The sequence below is a fragment of the Solanum dulcamara genome, chromosome 4, assembly GCF_947179165.1.
Source record: "Solanum dulcamara chromosome 4, daSolDulc1.2, whole genome shotgun sequence".
Taxonomy (NCBI): Eukaryota; Viridiplantae; Streptophyta; class Magnoliopsida; order Solanales; family Solanaceae; genus Solanum; species Solanum dulcamara.
Window position 1 is genome coordinate 81,585,446 of NC_077240.1, and position 21,241 is coordinate 81,606,686.

At 35.2% G+C, this 21,241-nt stretch overlaps 1 protein-coding gene across 2 annotated transcripts; it reads right to left on the reverse strand.

Moving 5' to 3' along the window:
* Positions 1-662: 662 nt before the first annotated feature.
* LOC129887922 (protein ACCUMULATION AND REPLICATION OF CHLOROPLASTS 3, chloroplastic) lies at positions 663-18,819 on the reverse strand. 2 transcript variants are annotated; one of them, XM_055963167.1, is made up of 16 exons: positions 18,423-18,819; positions 15,984-16,042; positions 15,054-15,094; positions 13,449-13,583; positions 12,582-12,630; positions 11,971-12,083; positions 11,738-11,809; positions 10,985-11,095; positions 10,533-10,714; positions 7,007-7,264; positions 6,840-6,904; positions 6,261-6,652; positions 4,293-4,397; positions 3,781-3,918; positions 1,857-2,023; positions 663-1,079 (listed from the first exon to the last, which is right to left on the reverse strand). In XM_055963167.1, exons 1-16 carry the CDS (start codon positions 18,776-18,778, stop codon positions 1,007-1,009), a joined length of 2,316 nt encoding a protein of 771 aa, XP_055819142.1. In that variant the 5' UTR covers positions 18,779-18,819; the 3' UTR covers positions 663-1,006. The 2 variants fall into 2 exon arrangements, with proteins under 2 accessions (XP_055819142.1, XP_055819141.1); XM_055963166.1 differs by having other exon boundaries at positions 664-1,079; positions 15,030-15,094; positions 18,423-18,818.
* Between the last annotated feature and the right edge of the window lie 2,422 nt (positions 18,820-21,241).

A 21,241-nucleotide genomic window follows, 5' to 3' on the forward strand; every position in this document is an offset into this window, starting at 1 on the left:
TATGTTTGGCCTAAATTTTTTTGGACCATCTGCAATGACCTAGTAAACCCTTTTCAGAATCTCTACATAATTCACATCGCTATGCTTGGCATAATATTTTTAGGACCGTCCATAACGACCTAATAAATCATTTTCATAGTTGTTTTTGAAAGGAGGACGTCGATATTTTAAGAGTTTGTCACGAATTAGGATTTCAAGATATTCTCAATTTTTGTATGTATTAATCCATCATTTTTCAATATGCATGACCAACTCGGTTTGAGCTCAAATTTTGTAAATCCACTTATGACTACCAATTAAATAACGGAAAAGGGTAAAAAATGCCCTTAAACTATTTGAAATGGACAAAAATATCCTCCATTTATAGTTTGATCCAAAAATGCCCTTCAACTATTGACGGCAAGGGCATTTTTGGATCAAACAATAAATAGATGGTATTTTTGTTCATTTCACATAGTTCAAGGACATTTTTGACCCTTTTCCAATTAAATAATACTCATTATTTTTTGAAAGGCAGACATTGCTTTTTTAGAGTTTGTGTTATGAAACAAGAATTCAAGATTATCTTTTTTCATGAGTATTATTAATTCATGAATTTTTTGGATGTGTGACCAACTCTTTTTTGGATAGGAAGCTAAGAACATCAAACTCCAAAACATAGAAGGCGCTGCCAAAAAAAAAAAAGGCTATGCCCCTAGGTGTAAAAAATACATAAAATTACTATTTACATAATAATACCAAAGATCTGTTTGAATTGGAGATTTCAATTTGGATTCACTAGTACAGATAAAGAACAAATGATCAGAGGGTGTGCTATATAACATTACTGATTATAATTGAGCTGCTGCTGCTGCCGCTAAAGCATAGTTGCTATGATCATTGAAGTCGATTGAAGAAAACTCTTCGAAGAGGCACCCCGCCCTCTGTTGCTATTCTTCTGCATTTGTTTCTTAAGGACACCATGAACGGACGAAGGAGAGCATATTTTCACAAATACACAAACAGTCTACCCGGTTTCGGTGTCAGAATCCAAATTCTTTCGGCTTTGAAGAAGGCCTTCATCCCATACCTCGATACTCCTACAGAACATGAGGATTACATTAATAACATAAAAAGTGTACTTAACAAAAGAGTACTTGTGTCAGCATTACATAGAAGAGCCCAGAAATCATGAAGATTGAGAAAGATTAGTCAAATGAGTGTACAGCTTCTTAGTCACAAGGAGTAGAAGGTAAAAAGAAACATGCCAGCACTACCGCTAAAAAAAAAGGGTGAAACCCCATACAAATGTACAATCAACTTGGTTCTTCTGGTGCCAAGGGTGGTGGTTCATTGACCTCGGACATGTAATGAGTTAGCAACCTAACAGGGTGCTTGATACATCTGCCATATAGGTATCTATTAGGAGAATAGTCCGTGTTAGTCCCTTCACTAGCTCCTCCTAAACCCACAGGCCACAACATAAGGTAGCACATTTGGCACGGACGGGAGTTCAAGGAGTGAAGGATGACACAAATTTCTGCAATCCGCTGGTACTAGCATGGACCTCTTCACCTTATATCCTAGGTTTATAATTGGGGGAACTATGGAGCCTTAACTGTGTTTTTATTAAGCACAAGATGTACAGCAGATATTTAAGTCATATGCAAGCCTAGGAACTTCAAAAGATATATGATTTAAGATGCTAAATCACACATCGTTTGCCCATATATCATTTTTGGCCATGTCACCTATTTCAAGTATAAAACGAACATTATTTCAGCATTAAGCCAACTTTAAATTCCAGTTCAGCATTTGTATTTTAAGGTGCAAAAATGATGCCCGAATTAAGAAAGTCGAGAACTAAACATACATACCTCGTCCCATCAATGTTGATACAAAGAAAATGACCATGGCGCAATCCATCTTTAAAGTGTCCAAAGAATACATCACCAAGCTTTGAATAGAAACGGCCTTCTCCATTAGCCTTTCCCTTCCAGAAGCTCACAAACCATCGATCCCCAGTATGAAAGTAAAACCATCCCTATATATTGTTAAAGAATATTATTTGTTTAGACAATGACAACTAGCCAACTAGGACGATCCAAACTTTTTCCTGAGAAAGAAAAGTGTGCAGAACTTGCTTGTCAAGTGATATCCACGGCATCTACAAATTTTAATTATAAAATTATTAAATAAATCCTCATAGTCCGAAACGCGAAGGAGTCGTCACTAGCATGAGAACAGTAGTAGGAGATACAAAGCTTTATCAAAAAAGTAGTAGGAGATGCAAAGGAGTTTCCCATAATAGTGGTCTATAATAGGAATCGGCATTGAACCCCTACTTGTTTACCCTAGTTATGGATGAGCTAACCAACACAATACAAGATGAGGTCTCATAATGTATGCTATTTGCTGACCAAATTAAGTTAATTCAACTTGGTTGTCAACCAAAAAATGAACTATGAAGATTCATTTTTGAGAGTACGGGTTTTAGGACAAGTAATGTAAGACTTAATACATGCACTGCAACCTTAGTAAGCGTGAGAAGAGCACAGTTCAGGTGAGAGAGACTAGATAGGATTGTGATGCCAAGATGCAAACAATTAGACATTTAGGCTCGTTGTTTCAAGAGAATGGAATGACAGATTTAGATGTCATCACTAACTAGCTGTGTCAGATCTTCCTTAATTGATAGGCATTAAATGGACAATTCCAAGATCAACTAGTGAGTTGTTGGCATGTTGGAACAGTTTGGGCAGATGTACCAGCCACGAGCTGATGGAGAATAATTCCTACATGCATATGGTGGACCATCTGGAAGGAAAGAAACTCTAGATGTTTTGAAAATAGATATAATTCTACCCAAAAGATCATGTTGAATTGTATTTTATTTTTTCACTTTTGGTGTAATGAATATCATCCAGATCATTCAGTATCAATTTTGGAAGCTTTAGAATCCTTGTAAGAAGAATCAAGGATGCAATAGAGCTGTCTTGTGTTTGTAAATATGGCTCCCATCACTGTCTTTTTGCTGAAGTTTATAATACCTGCTTACAATTCTCAAAGAATCAACTTGACCAATTTTCATTATGAAACCAACCATGGATGAATTGGTACAGATCCAGAAGATAGACAAAAGATGCCACAAATTCAAAGTATTTCTCCAAAATACTTCAGAATTCTTGAAACAAATTGTTATCAAGTTCAACTTAATTGATGCTTGAAAAGCAAAAGGTGGGAATTAATTTTTTTTTGACAAAGAAAAAGTGGGAATAATTTGGATAGAGGCTGTTTTGTTTTTTGATGAATTAAAAATTTATTGATGTAAATGGGAGTAATCCCATATACAATCAGTATGAAGAAAGTGGATAATCTCAAACATGATCCATAAAAGAGAACACCCAGTCCTCCAAATGTAAATCTAGTAGGTAAAATTTTTTACCAAAAACCAACATGTTCTTTTAAATGCACAAACGAGCTTTTCACATTCTTAAAAAGCTCTCGGGTTCTTTTTCTTCTATAGTCCACATGAATGCCAGGAAGCTGCTTTTGCATGCTGCTTGGTATATTTCAAAAAGGTGTCGCACTGATTTTATATTTTTTTGGATAAAGGTAACAGAAAAATTTTATAACTGAGGGAATCCATGATGTGTTGAAATGTTACTACTTTCTGAAACATCAGGAAACATAGAACGAGAAGCTAATAGCGTGCAGCAGAAGTGCACCCACACTAGTTTTTGTATAGTATATTAATAGAGAACTATCAAACTCTGGGAAGCACTTAAGGATTATTAGTACCTTTCCATGCATGAGATCATCTCTCCATGAACCCCGATAAGTATCACCGTTATTGAAGTAAAATGTACCCAACCCTGACTTCTTCCCGTAGCGCCACATACCATCGTATTTGCTTCCATCTTCAAGAGACAGGCAGCCCTATAGAATTCAAAATTCATTTCATTCAGACAAACACGAGAAAACAAATATACTCGTCATCCCGAAGTTGAACGCCAGGGTTTGGAGCACGAGGGTGAATGCATCTAATTTACAGTGTGAATTCAGATAACAATTTTTTTGAAATAAAATTTACGTATTGCAAAAGTACATTAAAATTACTAGAAATCGTAATACTGTAAGTTAAAAATATTCAAAAAGATGTTTCATGATACTTTGGTAAAAGAAAAAAACTGTTTTGCACTCTACGTAGTTAACAGTTTCTTCTTTTTGGGACTGAGTAAAAGTTCTTTTTTGAAAAAACAAAGTAACCCAGAAAACAGGTCTTCTGAGTTTGTATAGCTAGATCAAAGTACCTTTCCTTCTGGAAGTCCTCCTTCAATGCGACCTCTGTATATACCCCCCCTGTATTTCATTTCAACTACAGGAATCCACTTCTTTTTTGAATCGCGTTCAGCTTCCTGAGTATGATGATAAAAAATATATTTAACCTTCCATCAAAACTCGACGACTTAATTCTCCCTTGTCATATAACCAACCAAGACACTAAGATGTCTAGCTTCCTCTATGCATGGATAAATTTGAGGTGGAGGGAGAAGGAAATGGCTTTGGTGCCATGTCCTACAGCTTCAACTATGGACAAGAACCAAAATACAAATTCAAATCTGCTCAATGAAATCATGGAACCACAAGTGATTTCTGATTGCATAAAAAGGGCAGCCCGGTAAACAAAGCATCTGGTGTTAGCAGGGTCCGGCGAAGGCCGCGCCCCAAGGGTGTGACGTAGACAGCCTATCCTTACGATTGAGTAAAGAAAAATGAAAAAGATCCAGTAATCATTAACATATACATTTCCTTTTCTTGGTTTCTACTTGTATTGAGGCCCATTTACCATAACATAAATTTGTGTCGTAAATAATCAACAGCAGAAGTTGATATAAGACACCTCTAATTTTCTTCACTATTAGAAACAGTATCCATCATTTCCAGTTCATAAGGTATCTGTTGCACATAGATCAGTTAGAAAAGAGGGGAAAAAATGCAACAACTTCAACAGCTAATATAACACTCCATCAAAATTATCAAATTTAAAGAAACTGAGGCAATTGATTATTAACTATAATGTAGAAAGAAGTTTGTGCAATTATCTACTGAAATATTTCTAAGCAACTTATAACTATCTATATTAGTAAGTTTTTTTATGATAGAGTTAAATTTGATTATGTCCAGCACTAAAATTAGGCTATTGAACCCTGTTGTAGGAGTTATCTTCTGGCACTACTGTCATCACTAAGAGGGCTTTGGTATCCTGGGACAAGATCTGTAATAAATTTAATTATGTCCAGCACTAAAATTAGGCTATTGAACCCTATTGTAGGAGTTATCTTTGGTCTGGCACTAATGTCATCACTACGAGGGCTTTGGTATCCTGGGACAAGATCTGTATTCCTAATCTGTAAGAGGTTTGGGGCTGATCAATCTGGCTTTCTGGAATAAGGCTGCACTAACCAAAACTTGTTGGGACCTGGCCCATAAGGCAGATAAGATGTGGATAAAATGGATCCATTCTTACTACATCAAAGGAAAACAATGGAATGACGTAAGAATTCCAGCTCAAGAAAGCTGGTTGGTAAGGAAAATTGTGGAAATGAAGCAATACATGTTGGGACCTGTGTTCAGAGGATTTCTAAGACTGGCAGCTTAACAAAGCAGGTGTATCTTCAGATGCTAGGTGACTGTCCTAGAGCAACATCAAAATGCCTGATGTTTGGCAACGATACCAGACCAAAGGCTAGGCTTACACTATGGATTTAGGTTCAGGGGAGATCACAGCTGATAGACTACTCAAATGGGATCTGACTGTGGACACAACATGTAATCTCTGTCAAGCTTTTGAGGAAACCAGGGAGCATCTATTTATTCACTAGTCAATTCACTACGCAACTGTGGCTGAGGCAATGAGATGGATGAAAGGAAACACCTTCACTGCTACCAACTGGGATCACTACCAAGATTGGATAATCAGCAAGTCCAAGGGGAAATCCAAAGAGGCTCAGTTATTCAAGAAAATTAGCACTGAAGTCATACATGCCATTTGGATGGAGAGGAACCAAAGGATTTTTTAAGAAAAAGAGTAGGAATCCAGATAGAATTGCAAGAGTAATAGCAGGTAACATGCGAGCTACAATCAGAACTAGACATATAGTAGTCTTTCCTTTCTAATAGATACTGTTGATAGCTGCTGTGATAGTGATCTGTGGCTTTGTAGTGTTGTTACACTTGGTGATTATTAAAAGGTTAGTTACCAAAAAAAGGATATTTACCAGCATAGAGGCTGCCCGAGTAGACAGAACTCCTTTCCTTTTTGGGACACTAGCATAGTTTCTTTCAATTAAGGAAAGGTTAGAGTTGTAAACATCTGCAACAATTTCGCTGTATTCTTCATCCACTGCATCCTGAGATAGATTTGAGATATCTCTAGGCTGTGCACCTTTACTTTCTTCAGATTTCCTCCCCGAATTTCTTGAGTTTGAGGAACTAGTTTGCAGCTGTTCTTTATGCTTTATACCAACTGGAAGTTTGTAGGTGCTGGTATTATCAACCATGTTTTTAGCTTCCAAGTTCTCGGTCCCTTCTGTAGCTAAGCCTTCTGAAATGTCTTTTCCTGGCCCCAGATTCCATCTTGTGAGCAGCTCTCTTTTGAAAACAAAAGGTGCTGCAAAATCCAATCAGGTCAGGATTTCACTATTCCATTATAAGCTCATAACTTTGATTTGCTTATCTAATAAAAAAAATTGTCCACTTTAATCTTATTGCAATTGATGAATAGTCTTTATTGCATTCATGTCAAGATGCTACTGCATGAAAAACTGAGTCAACCTAAAATAAAAATAATAATGTACCTTCAGTAGCAACGGCAGAATTTGACAGTTCAATCTTCCTTTCATCAGAAACATTACTATAATCTCTGCATAGCAACAAAATTTTTCTAAGAGCGAGCACAATAAGTTGTCCAAGAATGATTTCAGCAAAGATGAACTTAGATAGTTCTAAAAGAGTAGAGGAAGACCTCAAAAAGGATGTTTCTTCACCATTGGTACGAAATAATGCCTGCAGTTCCCCAGAATAGACAGACATATCCTCAGGTGCATTATCCATAGAAACAAATTCTGCCATATCAGAAGTTTCTGGACTTTCATCAATTTCACTTTCTTGGGCAGTTTGAAGTGGTGGATCTGGCTTCTTAAGGATCTTAAAAATGAAAGGAATATGTTGTGCTAGTCTAGACAATAAACTAGTTTTTCCAGATGATTCCTGTGCAGCGTACCTAGGAATAACAAATACTCAAGAATTAGGATTTTAGATAGAAGCACAAATTCGCTAAAACAACAGGTTGAACTCTTTAGCAAATCATTTGATATAACATCTGAAGTGAATGGTGTGGCAACAAATAATGGAACCAGACGGAAAGAAACAGACAGTATACAGGCAAACAAACGAAAACAAAAGGCAAGAGGATACAATTCCAGTATCTGATATGAACCGATAGCAGGCACTAGACATTCACTGATTAGTCAGTAAAGCACATAAAATAAATAAAGACTTCCTCTCATAAAGGGAAAATTTTGCACCTAGCAGAAAAATTCCAAAGACACATTCTTCTTTGATCAGTTGATCGCATTCTATAATCAGCAAGGAAATCAAGTTTAATACATATTTGAGTCAAGTTAGGATATCATATTCCAAGAATTACAGTATCAACATGCATTTGTAGTTGAATAAAAGACTGTACATTACACTTACCCATAAGGCAAGAATACTGAGTACTGGTATCATTCGTTTAAAAGAATTATACTGAATCATAAAAGACATTATCACTATTTCTTATCATTTTTCTAGTTAGAGAGTCTTAATTTTTATTTAGAGCTCGAATACTACTTGTTTTGGAAGTTCTAGCTAGCTCCATATATCATTAATAGGGCCCTTATGTAAGGATAATTTCCTAAAAAGAAATAGAAAGAAACAATATATTTATTGGACAGGACTGGGGATGTGATGGAAGTGATGCAGGGGACAGAGGATCAAGTGGTGTTTGTTTCAGAAACAGGTGAAAAGAATTTGAAAATATTTTTTGCCGGAAACTTTTTTTTAACCAAAACGCCAAGGAAAACTCAGAGCTGCAATATAAATATATATGTCAGATATGGTGCCTTCTTTTTTTAATAGAGGTAACTTTTTATTCAAACCAAAAAACTCATCAGTAAAAACTGATGAAGTGGGATTTACAACCCCCTGGGGGCATCATGGTAAACAAAAACCAAAAGAAATTTTTACAATTGTCCTATGAAGTCCACTAGACTTTCTACCTCCCCCACCACAGAAATGACGTGTTCTTAAAATCAATTTGCGGTAAAATGGCCAACGACAGACAGCTTGAAAGCTGCAGTAACCTATTGCAAGGGTCAGAGGCACAGGGGGAGGGGAAGGACTATCCATTTATATATTTTTCTGACAATTTGTACAAAAAGAAATTATAGATGTCTTAAGGATACAGCATTATCCTTAGCTTTTGTAAGATTCCTGGAGTCATAGGACCTTTTGTAAATGACTTTGACAATGTACAGGGACTTCATAGACTCCTACTTGTCTAAAGAAATTAGACCACAGAAATTTTGAACATTTCCGGTCAACTTGGTGCTATAGTTTTCTCACTTTGCCCATTGAAAAAGGAAAAACTCTATAACACTGATGGTCCAACAAACAACAATATAAAAGAGTTCCTAAACTTCTATAGATTTATAGATCCTACTTCCTCCAGTACTAATGGCAGAAGACTGAGTAATATACAACTAAAATGGAGTATATCATGATGTTTTACTGATTTTCATGTACTTAGAACCACAATGATGCTTAACTATTAAAGTCATGGAGTGTGGACAGATTGAAAAAAGACTCTAAGATCCTTGACATGATATACTAGTCTGGCCTGAATACTCTCCACTTCTCTAACCGCACTGTTAATCTACTGGGTTAAAGACGAGATATATCCTTTATTCTAAGAAACTTTAGTATCTACTCTTATAGCTCACGCCATCAGTTTGATTGACAGTGATGGGTTTACAACATTCTTCTGATACTTCAAAATATAATGGAAGATCCATAAGTAGCTGGCATTAACATCTTCTCTATCTAACTGGAACTAAGAGAAACTCCCTGCAGCTTGAAACTACGAAGGTCTCTAGTACAATAAGTCACTCCAGATACCTCTCCTATAGCTGTCTCTGAATAGTAACATTTTTAATGATGTCAACAACATATGTAGTTAACTACCATTGACATCTTAAAGCAATTTTCTAAGTTTTTCCCTTTGATAAGTTGATGATGTCACACGTCGTATTGGTGCAGGGTGGACGAAATTGAGGTTTACCTCCAGATTCCTATGTGATAAGAATGTACCACACAAAGCTTAAAGGTAACTTCTACATAGTGTTGGTTAGGCCGACTATGGTGTACGGGGCGGAGTGTTGGGCAGTTAAGAACTCTCATTTTCAAAAGATGAGAGTTGCGGAAATAAGGTGAATGTGTGGTCATACTAGGAAAGATATGATTAGGAATGAAGGTTCCGAGACAAGGTGGGAGTGACCTCCGTGGTGAACAAGATGAGGGAAGCGAGGCAAAGATGGTTCGGGCATGTGAAAACTGAAGAGGAAATGCGTAGATGCCCCAGTAAGGAGGTGTGATAGGTTGACTATGGTGGATTAAGAAGAGGTAGATTTAGACCGAAGAAGTCTGGGAGAGGTGATAAGTGATTAGACGGGACATGCCGCATCTTTAGCTTACTGAGGACGTGACCTTAGATAGGAGGATATGGAGGTGCAGATTAAGATAGAAGGTTAGTAGGTAGTTGAGCGTTGTCTCGCTTTCCATTGAGATAGGCTTGATAGTAGTTTGGTGCACCATACCTATTTCTCCATTCATACCCAAAGGAGTAGCAGCAGCAGTATTCTCGCAGTTTCTTGTCCTACGATTTCTGTTACTACCCGTTGTTTCCTATGCTTCGTTATCGCATTATATGGTTATTGTTACTATTCCTTGTTTTATGAATGCTATGTAATGTTTTCCCTATTATTTGTTATGTCCTCTTTACTTTTGTATTTTTTTTTCAAACTACTTTGATATGCATTACTTGAGCTAAGGATCTTCCTAAAATAGCCTCTCTACCTCAACGATGTAGGAATAAGGTCTGCATACACTCTACCCTTCCAAGACCCAACCTATGGGAATACACTGGTTATGTTACTGTTGTCCCTTTGATAAGTTACTCCTCTAAACCATCTTGTATAGAACAATTACAGCTCAGTCCACAATCGTCATCATCATCCCACCACCCATGCATCCCAGGCGATTGCCACCCCTACCCTGTAATGAGGAGATCAATTCATGAAATGCTCATTCATCAAGTGCCAGAAGCAAAGTACAGGAGGATCTATTTATAGAGTAGCAAGTCCTAAACAAGATAGATCTCATAAAACAACTCTAACTATAACAAAAAGATGAGGATAGAATTTAGCTCAGTATTCGTTAAAACAACTTACCCACATGTAACTACAGTCGTAACTATTATATTTGGCTCCATACTGGCTTCCTGGACAATTGATATCACAATGTCTCCATTACATCCAGTAATTTGGCGAAACGTGCGCAAGATGCTACGCACATCACTGGAACTTACAACACCTGAACTTGCAATAATGCATATAACCACACCATTTGACCCCTGAGAAAGAAGATAAGTAAAAATAATAAAGGCCTTAAAATGGAGGTCAAAAGACCACAAGGTAGAGAGAGAGAGAGACAGAGAGAGAGAGAGAAATCGTAATAGCTTACAGGAAATACATTCAATAAAACTTGTGAAAAAAGCGGTAGATTTAAAAGGATATAATCACTTGATTGAAGTCATAAGTTCAAAGCAGGAATTACTAGCTGTCAAGGATGTGGATGGTAAACGAAAGCATATACTCTAACAAGTAGTTGAACTATGTCTGACCTTTACTCCCAAACCAAAGAATGGGCAATCGTATACAGCTCGCAGAATTGAAGTTTCGACATTGTAGCCAGCTCCAAATCCAGTCTTTGCCTCTTTGTAGCTTTCAAGAATCTGAAAATAATCACTTTAGCCTTTAATTTGAGCAGTCTTCAAAATTCATTTGGTTCAATGCACCAAGAGAGGGATTCAATTTAAAGAACTTTTGGAGTGAAACGGTCCATTTTTTATATATTGCTTCAACATCCACTAGTTTCTTCTTCTGCTCACCAATAAGATTTAATTCAATTTGTCTGAATACAAGGTGAATGAATTTACTTTCTCCCCACTTGTGGGACTACACTAGGTATGTTGTTGTTGTCTGAATACAAGGTGAATGAATTTACTTTCTGTTCCTTCTCCTCCTCCTCATGAATCTTCTTCTCCTTTTTCTTCATTTTTTTCTTCCTTCTTTCCATTCTTCCAAGAAAATTCATCTCAACTCTTTTTTTTTTACGAAGTCATCTAAACTCCTATTAAGTGACTCTTTTCTAAGAACTAACAGAAGGTGCAATTTTCAACCTTTACAAAAGTTGAAAGACAACCAAAAATATTGCCTCTAGAGCGAAGAAATTTACTAATTTGTACGTAACCGCGATTTCCAAGGATAATAACTTAATGTACATATCATGCACAACTAGAGATAACACACTTCAAAAAAAATCTATTTTATCAGCAACTCAACTTAATTATGTAAAATAAGACTATAGTTCTTACTTTTATTAGCTCTGGACCACTCAGTTCTTTTGTACCACAATCTGTCGCATCTAGAAGCTTTATGTGATCCTCCTGTTATTGTTGCAAGTTTACAGACAGACAGATATTAGATAAATTCATTAATCAGAAGTTGTACAAGGACTAAGAAAACAAGAGCCAGAACACAGTAAAAAGAAGAAGAGGAAAAGAGCGGATAAAAGACTCGAGATTTATTGGAGGAAAAAACAACTTACAGACATAAGAATTGAAATGGCATTAACAGCCATCAGAACAGCATTATATGAAGTCTTCAAAGCTTCATCCAGAGTTAAAAGATCTTTTTTGAGGAGACCATCAGTGTCAATAACTGCAAACCCAAATAAACAAACATTACAATTTTGGAACTATGGCAGAGTTGCTGACAAACTCTTCGTTCTATAAAGTAAATAATTTTGTAGGAAGTTTGGGCACAAAAACGCCTGCATACAAGTACACCAGTAAGTAGTAAAATGTAAAAAAAAGTTATGATTCTCTACGAACAATACCCAATCTTCAAAAAAAAAGTCATATTATGCATTCAGGAAGTAAAGGTCAATTCCAGAATAACTGAACCATTACTAGCAAAGCCGTTAATTTTCACAAATAATCAATTAAATTGATCTCAATGACATTTGTAGCCATGCAAAGCTTTAACCGCATGTAATTAAAGTTATGATGAAGTAGACATGTGCTCATTAAGACTTCTAATGGATGAGCGTGCACTAAATGAACAGTGTAGAAGCAAGGACCTCCTATGTTATTAGTATCATCAAATTTGTATGAACTGCAGATAAGCTAATACAGTAATATGCAAAGTTCAACTGACCTATACAAACAGTTGCATGCTTTTGAAGTTTGTCAATCAAATCCGTGACCTGTACGTAGGATGAACCATCAAAAATATTGGTCGAAGACAAGGTTGGTAATATTGTGAAGATGGTTCCAAAATTAAAAATTTAATCAAGGAAAATCAAATTCCAAACACAAAAATCTTCAATAGTCCCTAATGTAACCTCAATATGAATAAACCCCAACTTTTGAAATTCTAAAAATGTCCTCCATTGTCCATCAAAGATAAAGATAGAAGTAAAATGAAATAAAACGGCACCTAAAAGCCATTTGTAGGTATACCATTTTTCTTCTTTTTTTTTGAGAATCAGTAGGTCTACCTTGAAAACTACTATTGATCATTCTCAAAAACCATTATTGATAAAGGTGGGATGTCTATGATATATTGATCTTTGTTTTGATATGAAAATGAGAAATCATTGATCAGTTCTCCCCATTAGATAACACAATGCATAATGCACTACGCCCTATATCCTTAGATGTTCTTGCCTACCTATACCACCAGTTCATATGACCTACAATATAGTACACGGTGTTTATGACTTCAAGTTGTTTATGTATGAACACATTAAATAAAACCATCATCCCTATATGTTTATCAATGTTTTGACAAGTATGACATATACAATATGTGTATCTCGGGTATCCTCATTAAAGTAGAACAACAAATTGCTTAGTACATACAACATTGTCAAATGGCTCATATTCTTTACAACCATCGAGGATTTTTAAATAAAATTGCTTCCTTCATGAATCAATGTTGTTATTTGTCTTTTTTTGCCTGATACCCTTCCACAAAAAGATTTATTCAGCAGCATCATTTCCCAAACCAAAAGTATAATACCTCATCATAGCGCCTTCGTCCTTCAAAGCTGAAAGGTTTCAGGATGATGCCGATGGCTAGTCCATTTCTGGACTTTAATTTCCTTATAATATCAAGTGCTGGGACATGATCGGAGCCATAAGCTGCACTAGCCACCTAAAGAAGCAACAAGGAAACAACAACTTTAGCTTAAAAAAAAAACATACAATTAAAGCAACAGAAATTGAGATGGCCAAAAAGAAAATGTCTCTGTACAGGTCTTCCATATTTTCATTTCCTTTATACTAGGCACTAGCACAGGCATAGTTTCTCAAAAAGGTTATCGCCCCCAATTAAAAGTTGCAAGACTCCAGACGAATCTTTCAGTTGACTTTATCATTACTAAGTGAAGCCAATTCAACTTCTTCCGTTCTTATTTTGCTAAAGGTTTCATTCAATAGTCTCAAAAATTCAAAAAAAAAATACAATTCTGACTTATCTATCAAACTGTTCGATAGGACAGTGTCTATTTGAAAGCAAAGGTAAATCACAGGTAAAACAGATTTCTGCGTCTCTTTAGCTACAAAAACTTGAGTTCTCTTAAGGTAGAAATCATCCACATTTCTTCATAAGAAAGGTTTCGACCCTAAACATAAAGTAGCAATGTAGCTAGAGACATTCAAAAGCAACAATATCTTTATAGGAGCTTAATGGCTCAGGCATCGTTGGTCATAGTAGTGTTCTGTAGCTTGTGATGTAAGTTATGCCAGTACTTGGTTTAGTCATTAGTGGTTTATCAAGGTTCTTCTCAGCAACCCAAATTGGAGGATTGATCAGGTTATGACTACAGTACATATTCCAACAATCGTGTAGGCTTAAAAAGGCACTTGCTAACTTAGGGAGACAGGAGGAAGTACAGTGAAGCATATAAGTCAAATTGCTTACTCTTCGAAAAATGTTCTAAGATTTATAACATCAGTTTCTGTGACACTTCAGCGAAGCATATAATTCAAATTGCTTACTCTTCGAAACATGTTCTAAGATTTATAATATCAGTTTCTAGTGACTGCAGCTTCTGCAAATACCTTAATGAAGAACTCAAGGGAAAATTCCTAATGTTTCTCTTCTTCACCTCTTTGCTACTCTCTGCTGCAATTTTGGACAAATTTCAGATATGATTTCTTAGATATTCATACAACTAAACCTTATGTTGAAGTCTAAGCAGTATCCTCTGAACTAGAAGATTATTGTAGCCCCTGCATATCATGCATGTGTTTGCTCTAATGCCATTCTAATACACAATACTTTAACCCTCTATATAGATTCTGAAGCTACTTTCACAAGAAGCAGGAAGTACTTGATACTAAACTGAAGATATAGACACATAATTTTGTTCAAGAACAGAGCAAATCCTTGGTCCGTAATCTTATTCATGACCATCTACGCATTCCCTGACTCTTGTCCTCTACTCATGACTGCCTTAGCGGAAAACAAAGGAACACCGTCCTTTGTTACCCATCCAAGTGAATGTTGTCATTAAATTCACATTAGCTAGTACCTTTACTCAATAATCACTGGTAATTAAAGGAGATCTTAGGGATAAGAGTTGAGGAATGTACAAACAAGTATAACTGCTTTGGAACATGAATTTATTGCTGATGGAACTTCCACAGTTCTTGAAGAAACATCTGCAAAAGAAGTTACGAGAAAAGCTTAAGTTCATAACAGATAGTATGGAAGGAGGCAGCAAAGAACAGATAGACAGAACAGTAGTTGGATAATCTAAGAGCTTAACTCATCTTAAAAGGTATCAAGAAATTTAAAGCTGCAAAAGGATCTCTTGGCATGGGGAAGAATCTAAGCATCCAACCCACCACCTAAAGGCATTGGGTGGAATTGCTCAAGATGTTTATGAACTTCTTTGAGAACTCTTGCATAACTCACGTGGGATAACTATATTTTTTAGATGAAGTAAGAATATTATTAACAAAAGAGCATTAACTAGCCCGCAAACAAAAGTATTAGCAACAAGTAAAAAATCTTACAAAAATACATGATTTTCTATGAAAGCCACCCAATCATTATACCAGAAGTAATATGGGTGCACCAAAAAGAACTAAGGGAGAAGAGGCTATTTCACAAGTGTACGTCGTCTTGCTCTATTCCATCAAAAGCTCCCCTTTTCCTCTCTCTCCGTATGGTCCACATTAGTGCTAAAGGCGCAACTTCACATGCCCAGCATCTCCTCCGTCTTCTACTAGCCCAGCTAAACATGTTTTCTTTCACAGTTCTCGGCATTACCCACTCAAAACCAAACCATCTCATCAGCTCCCCCCATAACAAAGATGTTACCCAACAATGTAAGAGTAGGTGATATACGTGGGATAACTATATAATTACGATGGAAGCAACTGGGTAGCCACTTGTACTTTTCTTCTCATTAAGTGCTAGAAAACAACCACCTAATCCCCAGACAACTTCCATATCAAGAAGAATGAAGATAGATACTATTTTTAGCAAAGAAGATGGAGGAGGGAGAACAAAAATGAAAAAAGAAACAAAAATAAAACATTTCACCTTCTGTAGGCACTTTCTCTTGTAATAGCACCTTCTCTGAGTCTTTCACGAGAATATTCCTGTACATACCATCACAAAAACGTCGGCAACATTTCAGAAATTAATACTGCATAATTATGTTTCACATGATTAGCTTTGAGAAATCATTACATTCTAGGACAAAATGAAGCCAATTTATCTTGTTACTTATCTCAGAAAAGGGTATATCTAGGCCATTTGTGTAACGGTAGGGGTATATGTGAGCTGCTTTTTTAACGAGGGTATATCATCTCTAAATCGCAAAGTTGAGTGGTATATTAGGCACTACAAGCTCAAGTATCAGTTTCACAACATTTCGAAGAAATTGGAGGACATAATATTTTCAGAGTTGCTTTACATCGTATAATTTAAGAACACCTTGTCCTCCATGTCATACTTCTCCATTAAATTAACCAGCACAAACTTCCTCCATTCCTCTTTATTTGGGCTCATTTCACTCCAATGCTCAATAATTGTCCTTAAAACAAATTTCTCTAACAATAGAGATATTCTACGTTTCCTACCGAAATACAAATCTCTAAACAAGAGACTAGCCTAAGCTTCGGAGTCGTCAGCCCTAAATATTTGATAACTTGCTTCAAATTCCTTCAGTTTTGCAGTCAAAACTTAACCATCAAAGATTGGTAGGCTGTCCAGAAAAGTCAATTTAGCTTGTTACTTGTCTCAATAAAAAAGGGCAATTTATCTTTTACTTTTTTCAATAATTCAAAAAAATGTCATAAAAGGCAGAAAGATCCTCCCAAAAACATCACCAAATGGAGATTCTAATACGAATTTCTTCCTTGGACCAAAATGAATGGAACTAGAAAAACATTCTTTTTCCTATATTATGATTTGGGTACTCCACTTCGTCAAATGATCCTACATTTCTTTTCTTCCAGCTTTCCAAGCACCACTAATATTTTCAGCAATGACCCAGTATCTATTATCTCTACATGGCTCTACTCTCTCCCGCATCACTTGTTGGATTGCAAAAAGTTTCATGCACTTTGCACTCTGGTCCATTGGCATTCCTCGCCCTTCACAACTATTGACATTGTACTATGAAGTTCAATCCATGTAATCCCAACATCCAACTAGCAGAATGCTACTGAAGCTAGAACAACCGAACCATCACTATAATAAAAATAAATAGAAACGCTGCACATTTCTCTCATTTGCTACTTTTATCTTGAACAGGTAAGAACTACTTCTCTCCTTTGCTACTTATTTGGCGAACTGGTGTATGTTGGGCCATGAAGCAGGTCAAACTTAGTTCATACTAGTGTTCCTTAAGTATACAGGAAGCTCCTAACAACATTGAACTTCTTAATGTTAAAACAAGGGTGGAAAGGCCATGATAGTAATGAATTGACACTAAGCTTACATGTAAATCATGTATCAGAAAAATGTAATTCTGAAGCAAGTACAGGAATAGGTATAGTGTCCTTACTGCTTTAGGAATGTACATTGGATAAATGTATATATAGCATCAAAACGCAGACTTCACCGCCCAGCTTAAATCTCATAACTTATAGATGAGAGGATGTATAAACAATCAATTGTATTTACCACTCCCTCGGTCCAATCATGAAACACTTTCCATTATGGAACACGCAAAATGTAAACACCATTCCACTTCTACCCCATTTTCACAGCATTCAAGAATCAAAATTCATTAAAGTATTCAACTTTCAAAACTTTGATGCAATATTTTCTCCACCAAGCTATCTTGTCATCCGTTACTTCAATATTTTCCAAGCCACAATCAAATTAATAGCCTGTTTGAACAAGCTTCTAGGAAGCCAAAAGTGCTTATTTTATAGGGTTGAGGCATTTGCCCAAGCTTTTAGGAAAAAAGTAAGTGATTTGCAGTAGTAGTAAAAGTTGTTTTTTAGAAGCTGAAAAAAGTAGCTTTTCTCCTTATTAACTTTTAGACCCTTGGCAAATCACACCATTGTATTTTTCTATGGCTTCTTCACTTCCACTAAAAAAAATCCGACCTGCTTTGAAATGTTTTTTGAGTCGAGGGTCTATCGAAAACCACCTCCTTACCTCTCAAATGTAGGAAGAAGATCTACTACTACACTCTGCCCTCCCCACACTCCACAAGTGGGATTACACTGGGTATGTTGTTGGCAAATCACAAATTGATGCTCTAATATTTGTAAAAGAAATGCTTTTCAAATTGATTAGCTAATTAAAAAGAGAGAGTCTCCAAAAAATACTTTTTCTGAATAAGCAAAACTCGGAAGCATGGCGAAACGGGCTACAACAATTCAGAAACAAACAACAACAATTCCACAAGTGGAGTCTGAGGAGGATAGTGTATACACACAGCATATAACCCTAACATAACAATAATTTGAAAATATATATATAATAATCGGAAAAAAAAATTAAAAAATTCAGAAAGCATACCAAAATCTCAAAGCCGGAGAAAGAGAAGGCGAAGCTAAGCAGAATTCAAGCAGAGCGTCTTTCCGGCTTCCAATTCCAAATACCTCCACAAACTCAGTCTCTTCCCACACATTCTTCAAACCGTCTGCCTCCTCAATATCATCATCTTCAAGATTCAATTCACAATTATTACTATCTCTACTGTTGAAATTCGAGTTTGTTTCCACTCCCACAGGCTTCGGACTGCAATTCACTCTAGTTCTAACTCTCCGGTATGTAAATGAGTTGGAATTGAAAGGATTGATCGGAGAAATAGTACACACGGAGGCGCGTGAAAATGTGGAAAGTCTCGCCGGAATCGGAAGGAGAAGGTCCATAGCAATAAACGGAGAGAAATTGGAAGGAGAAAATGGGAGAAGAAGAAGAAGGTGGTAAAACAATCTAGACATAAATGCGAGTAAGGTCCCCAAACTATGAATAAATGCGATTTCGTCCCGTAACTCTTATTCACAACACATTTGGTCCTTACCTTTCTTTTTTTTTTTTGGAAGACAAAAACAAATAATTAAAACAAAATATATAATTCTTCGATTTCAGTTCCTAAATTATATTGTACCTATAAATTTCTATTTATTCTAGTATGTCTAATTTCAAAAGGAATAAATTAACTCAATGTATTAGGGATGCAATAAATGTGGTGTTATTTAATGAGGTATCATGAGTGAAATGAAATGTTTGATTAAATTAAACTTGCGATAAAAATAAATAAAAATATAAATGGAGCTAAAATGTGATATCATTTAGGCTGCGTATTAATCGGTTCGGTTCGATTTTGAAGTTTATCAGTTTAATTTATCGGTTATCGAGTTATAGACGTGTCAAACCATTATAAAATCAATAAGATATTGGCATATCGGTTATCGATTTATTGGTTATTGATTATTATCGATTCGTTTATCGGTTTAACTGTTAATATTTGATAAAAAAAAAATATTGAAAATCACTTAGAAACAAGATGACAAACCAAATGAAACATGCACATGAGTTGATAAATTGCATCTTAATCAAAAGCAAATGTAAAATATTGTATAATAATCAAGAATTTGAGACAACAAGAAATAAAAGTATGAAAACTAAATCCTAAGTGAAAGACTTTATATACCGAATAGTAATAAATATAAATTATTAAGTTACTATCGGGTTATCGTTAGCCCGTTAAGAAAAAATTTTAAACCGTTAAGAACCGATAATCTGATAATTCAAAAAATTAAAACCATTACTGAAACCGCTAAATCAATAACCTATTACCAATAATTTTTTTATAATTCGGTTTATCAATTTTGATTCGATTTTGAACAATCCTAATATCAATAGCTAGTGAAACGGAAGTATATGAGTATTTATTTTTATTTTTCTACTATGGAAAACTTTATTTATCATCTTATATTATGCATCTTTACAAACACAAGTGATTGCATATTTGTTACAATTCATATAAGATAAAGGTTTTATATGCATTGCAAAAATATGAACCTACAAAACTGGTTTAATTTCCACATCACCACATCTTATATTTTAACTTACTTTTAATTATAAAAATATGAACCTACAAAACTGAGAATCTATCACGTAATTTAATAAAATATACATATGACATATATGGTATATATCAATAGTAAAATTGATGGAAAACTAAGCTAATGTTTGAGAAAACTAAGCTAACGGCAAAAAATTGGGCCGGACTAGTGACTGTTCTCGAAATTATATGAAAAGAAATAACAAAAGTTAAAAACATAATATTCATAGTGAAATTCGAACCATGAACACAGGAGTCCATTTGAAAGGCACTATCCACTATGCTACACTTTGTTTCTTGTTTAGGGGGTTGAAATTTAATATATATACATAAATACAGAAAATTTACTTTATATACAGTATAATTTTTTATCGAAAGGGTTTGGATGAACCCCTTCCCGCTCTTAGATCCGCCCTTGCATGCAGGTGCACTTCATACATGCAAGATATCAAAGCCAAATGTCTCGTAACTGAGTCTATCACCATCCATTATCAATAAAATTTTCATTATGTTTTATCTGATAACTTACGCTTTTAAATGAGATAATCACGTACTTTATTATTGACTAATTAATTCAAAATTATATTGTATAAAGCCCATTAAAGATGAAATCGCTCAAATCCTCATTGATAATTATCAATTATTCCATCAATTGTACTTTTCAAGATATATAACTAAGGTAAAAAGTATAAGGTCCACTTGATGTATATATCATATAATAATAGATAATATATGTGTGTATTATGGCTTTTTGGATGAGCCATGCAGCTACTAATATTTGGTTGGATGTAATAAACCAAATATTTGTGGATCTGCCAGGTTGTTTATAATGATATTAAGCAAATTGAATAAATCTTCAAAAAACAATCTTGAATATTTCTAGTATATCATTGTGAAGCCCCCACCAAAAAAAATGATTAATGCTTCAAATTTTAACCTTTTGGACTTCAATTTCAAGCAAGAATTAATCAGAATTTACAATCAAATCCACTCAGCCTATCAGAAATGAATTCAGAATTTTAATTTTATGAATTTAATATAAAACTCAATTCTAATTGTTATTAATCGTTATTAACAATTTTATTGAATTTTAACAGATCGATTCAGGTTTAAACTAAAAATTATAGATTTAAATAAACTCATATCGATATACAATATTAGATTCGCCAGTAATAATAGAGCCAAAAATTTATATAAGAGGATTCAGGAAACATTATAATGTCACATAGCTTCGAGGCATCATAGCATGTCGATAATAAGGAGA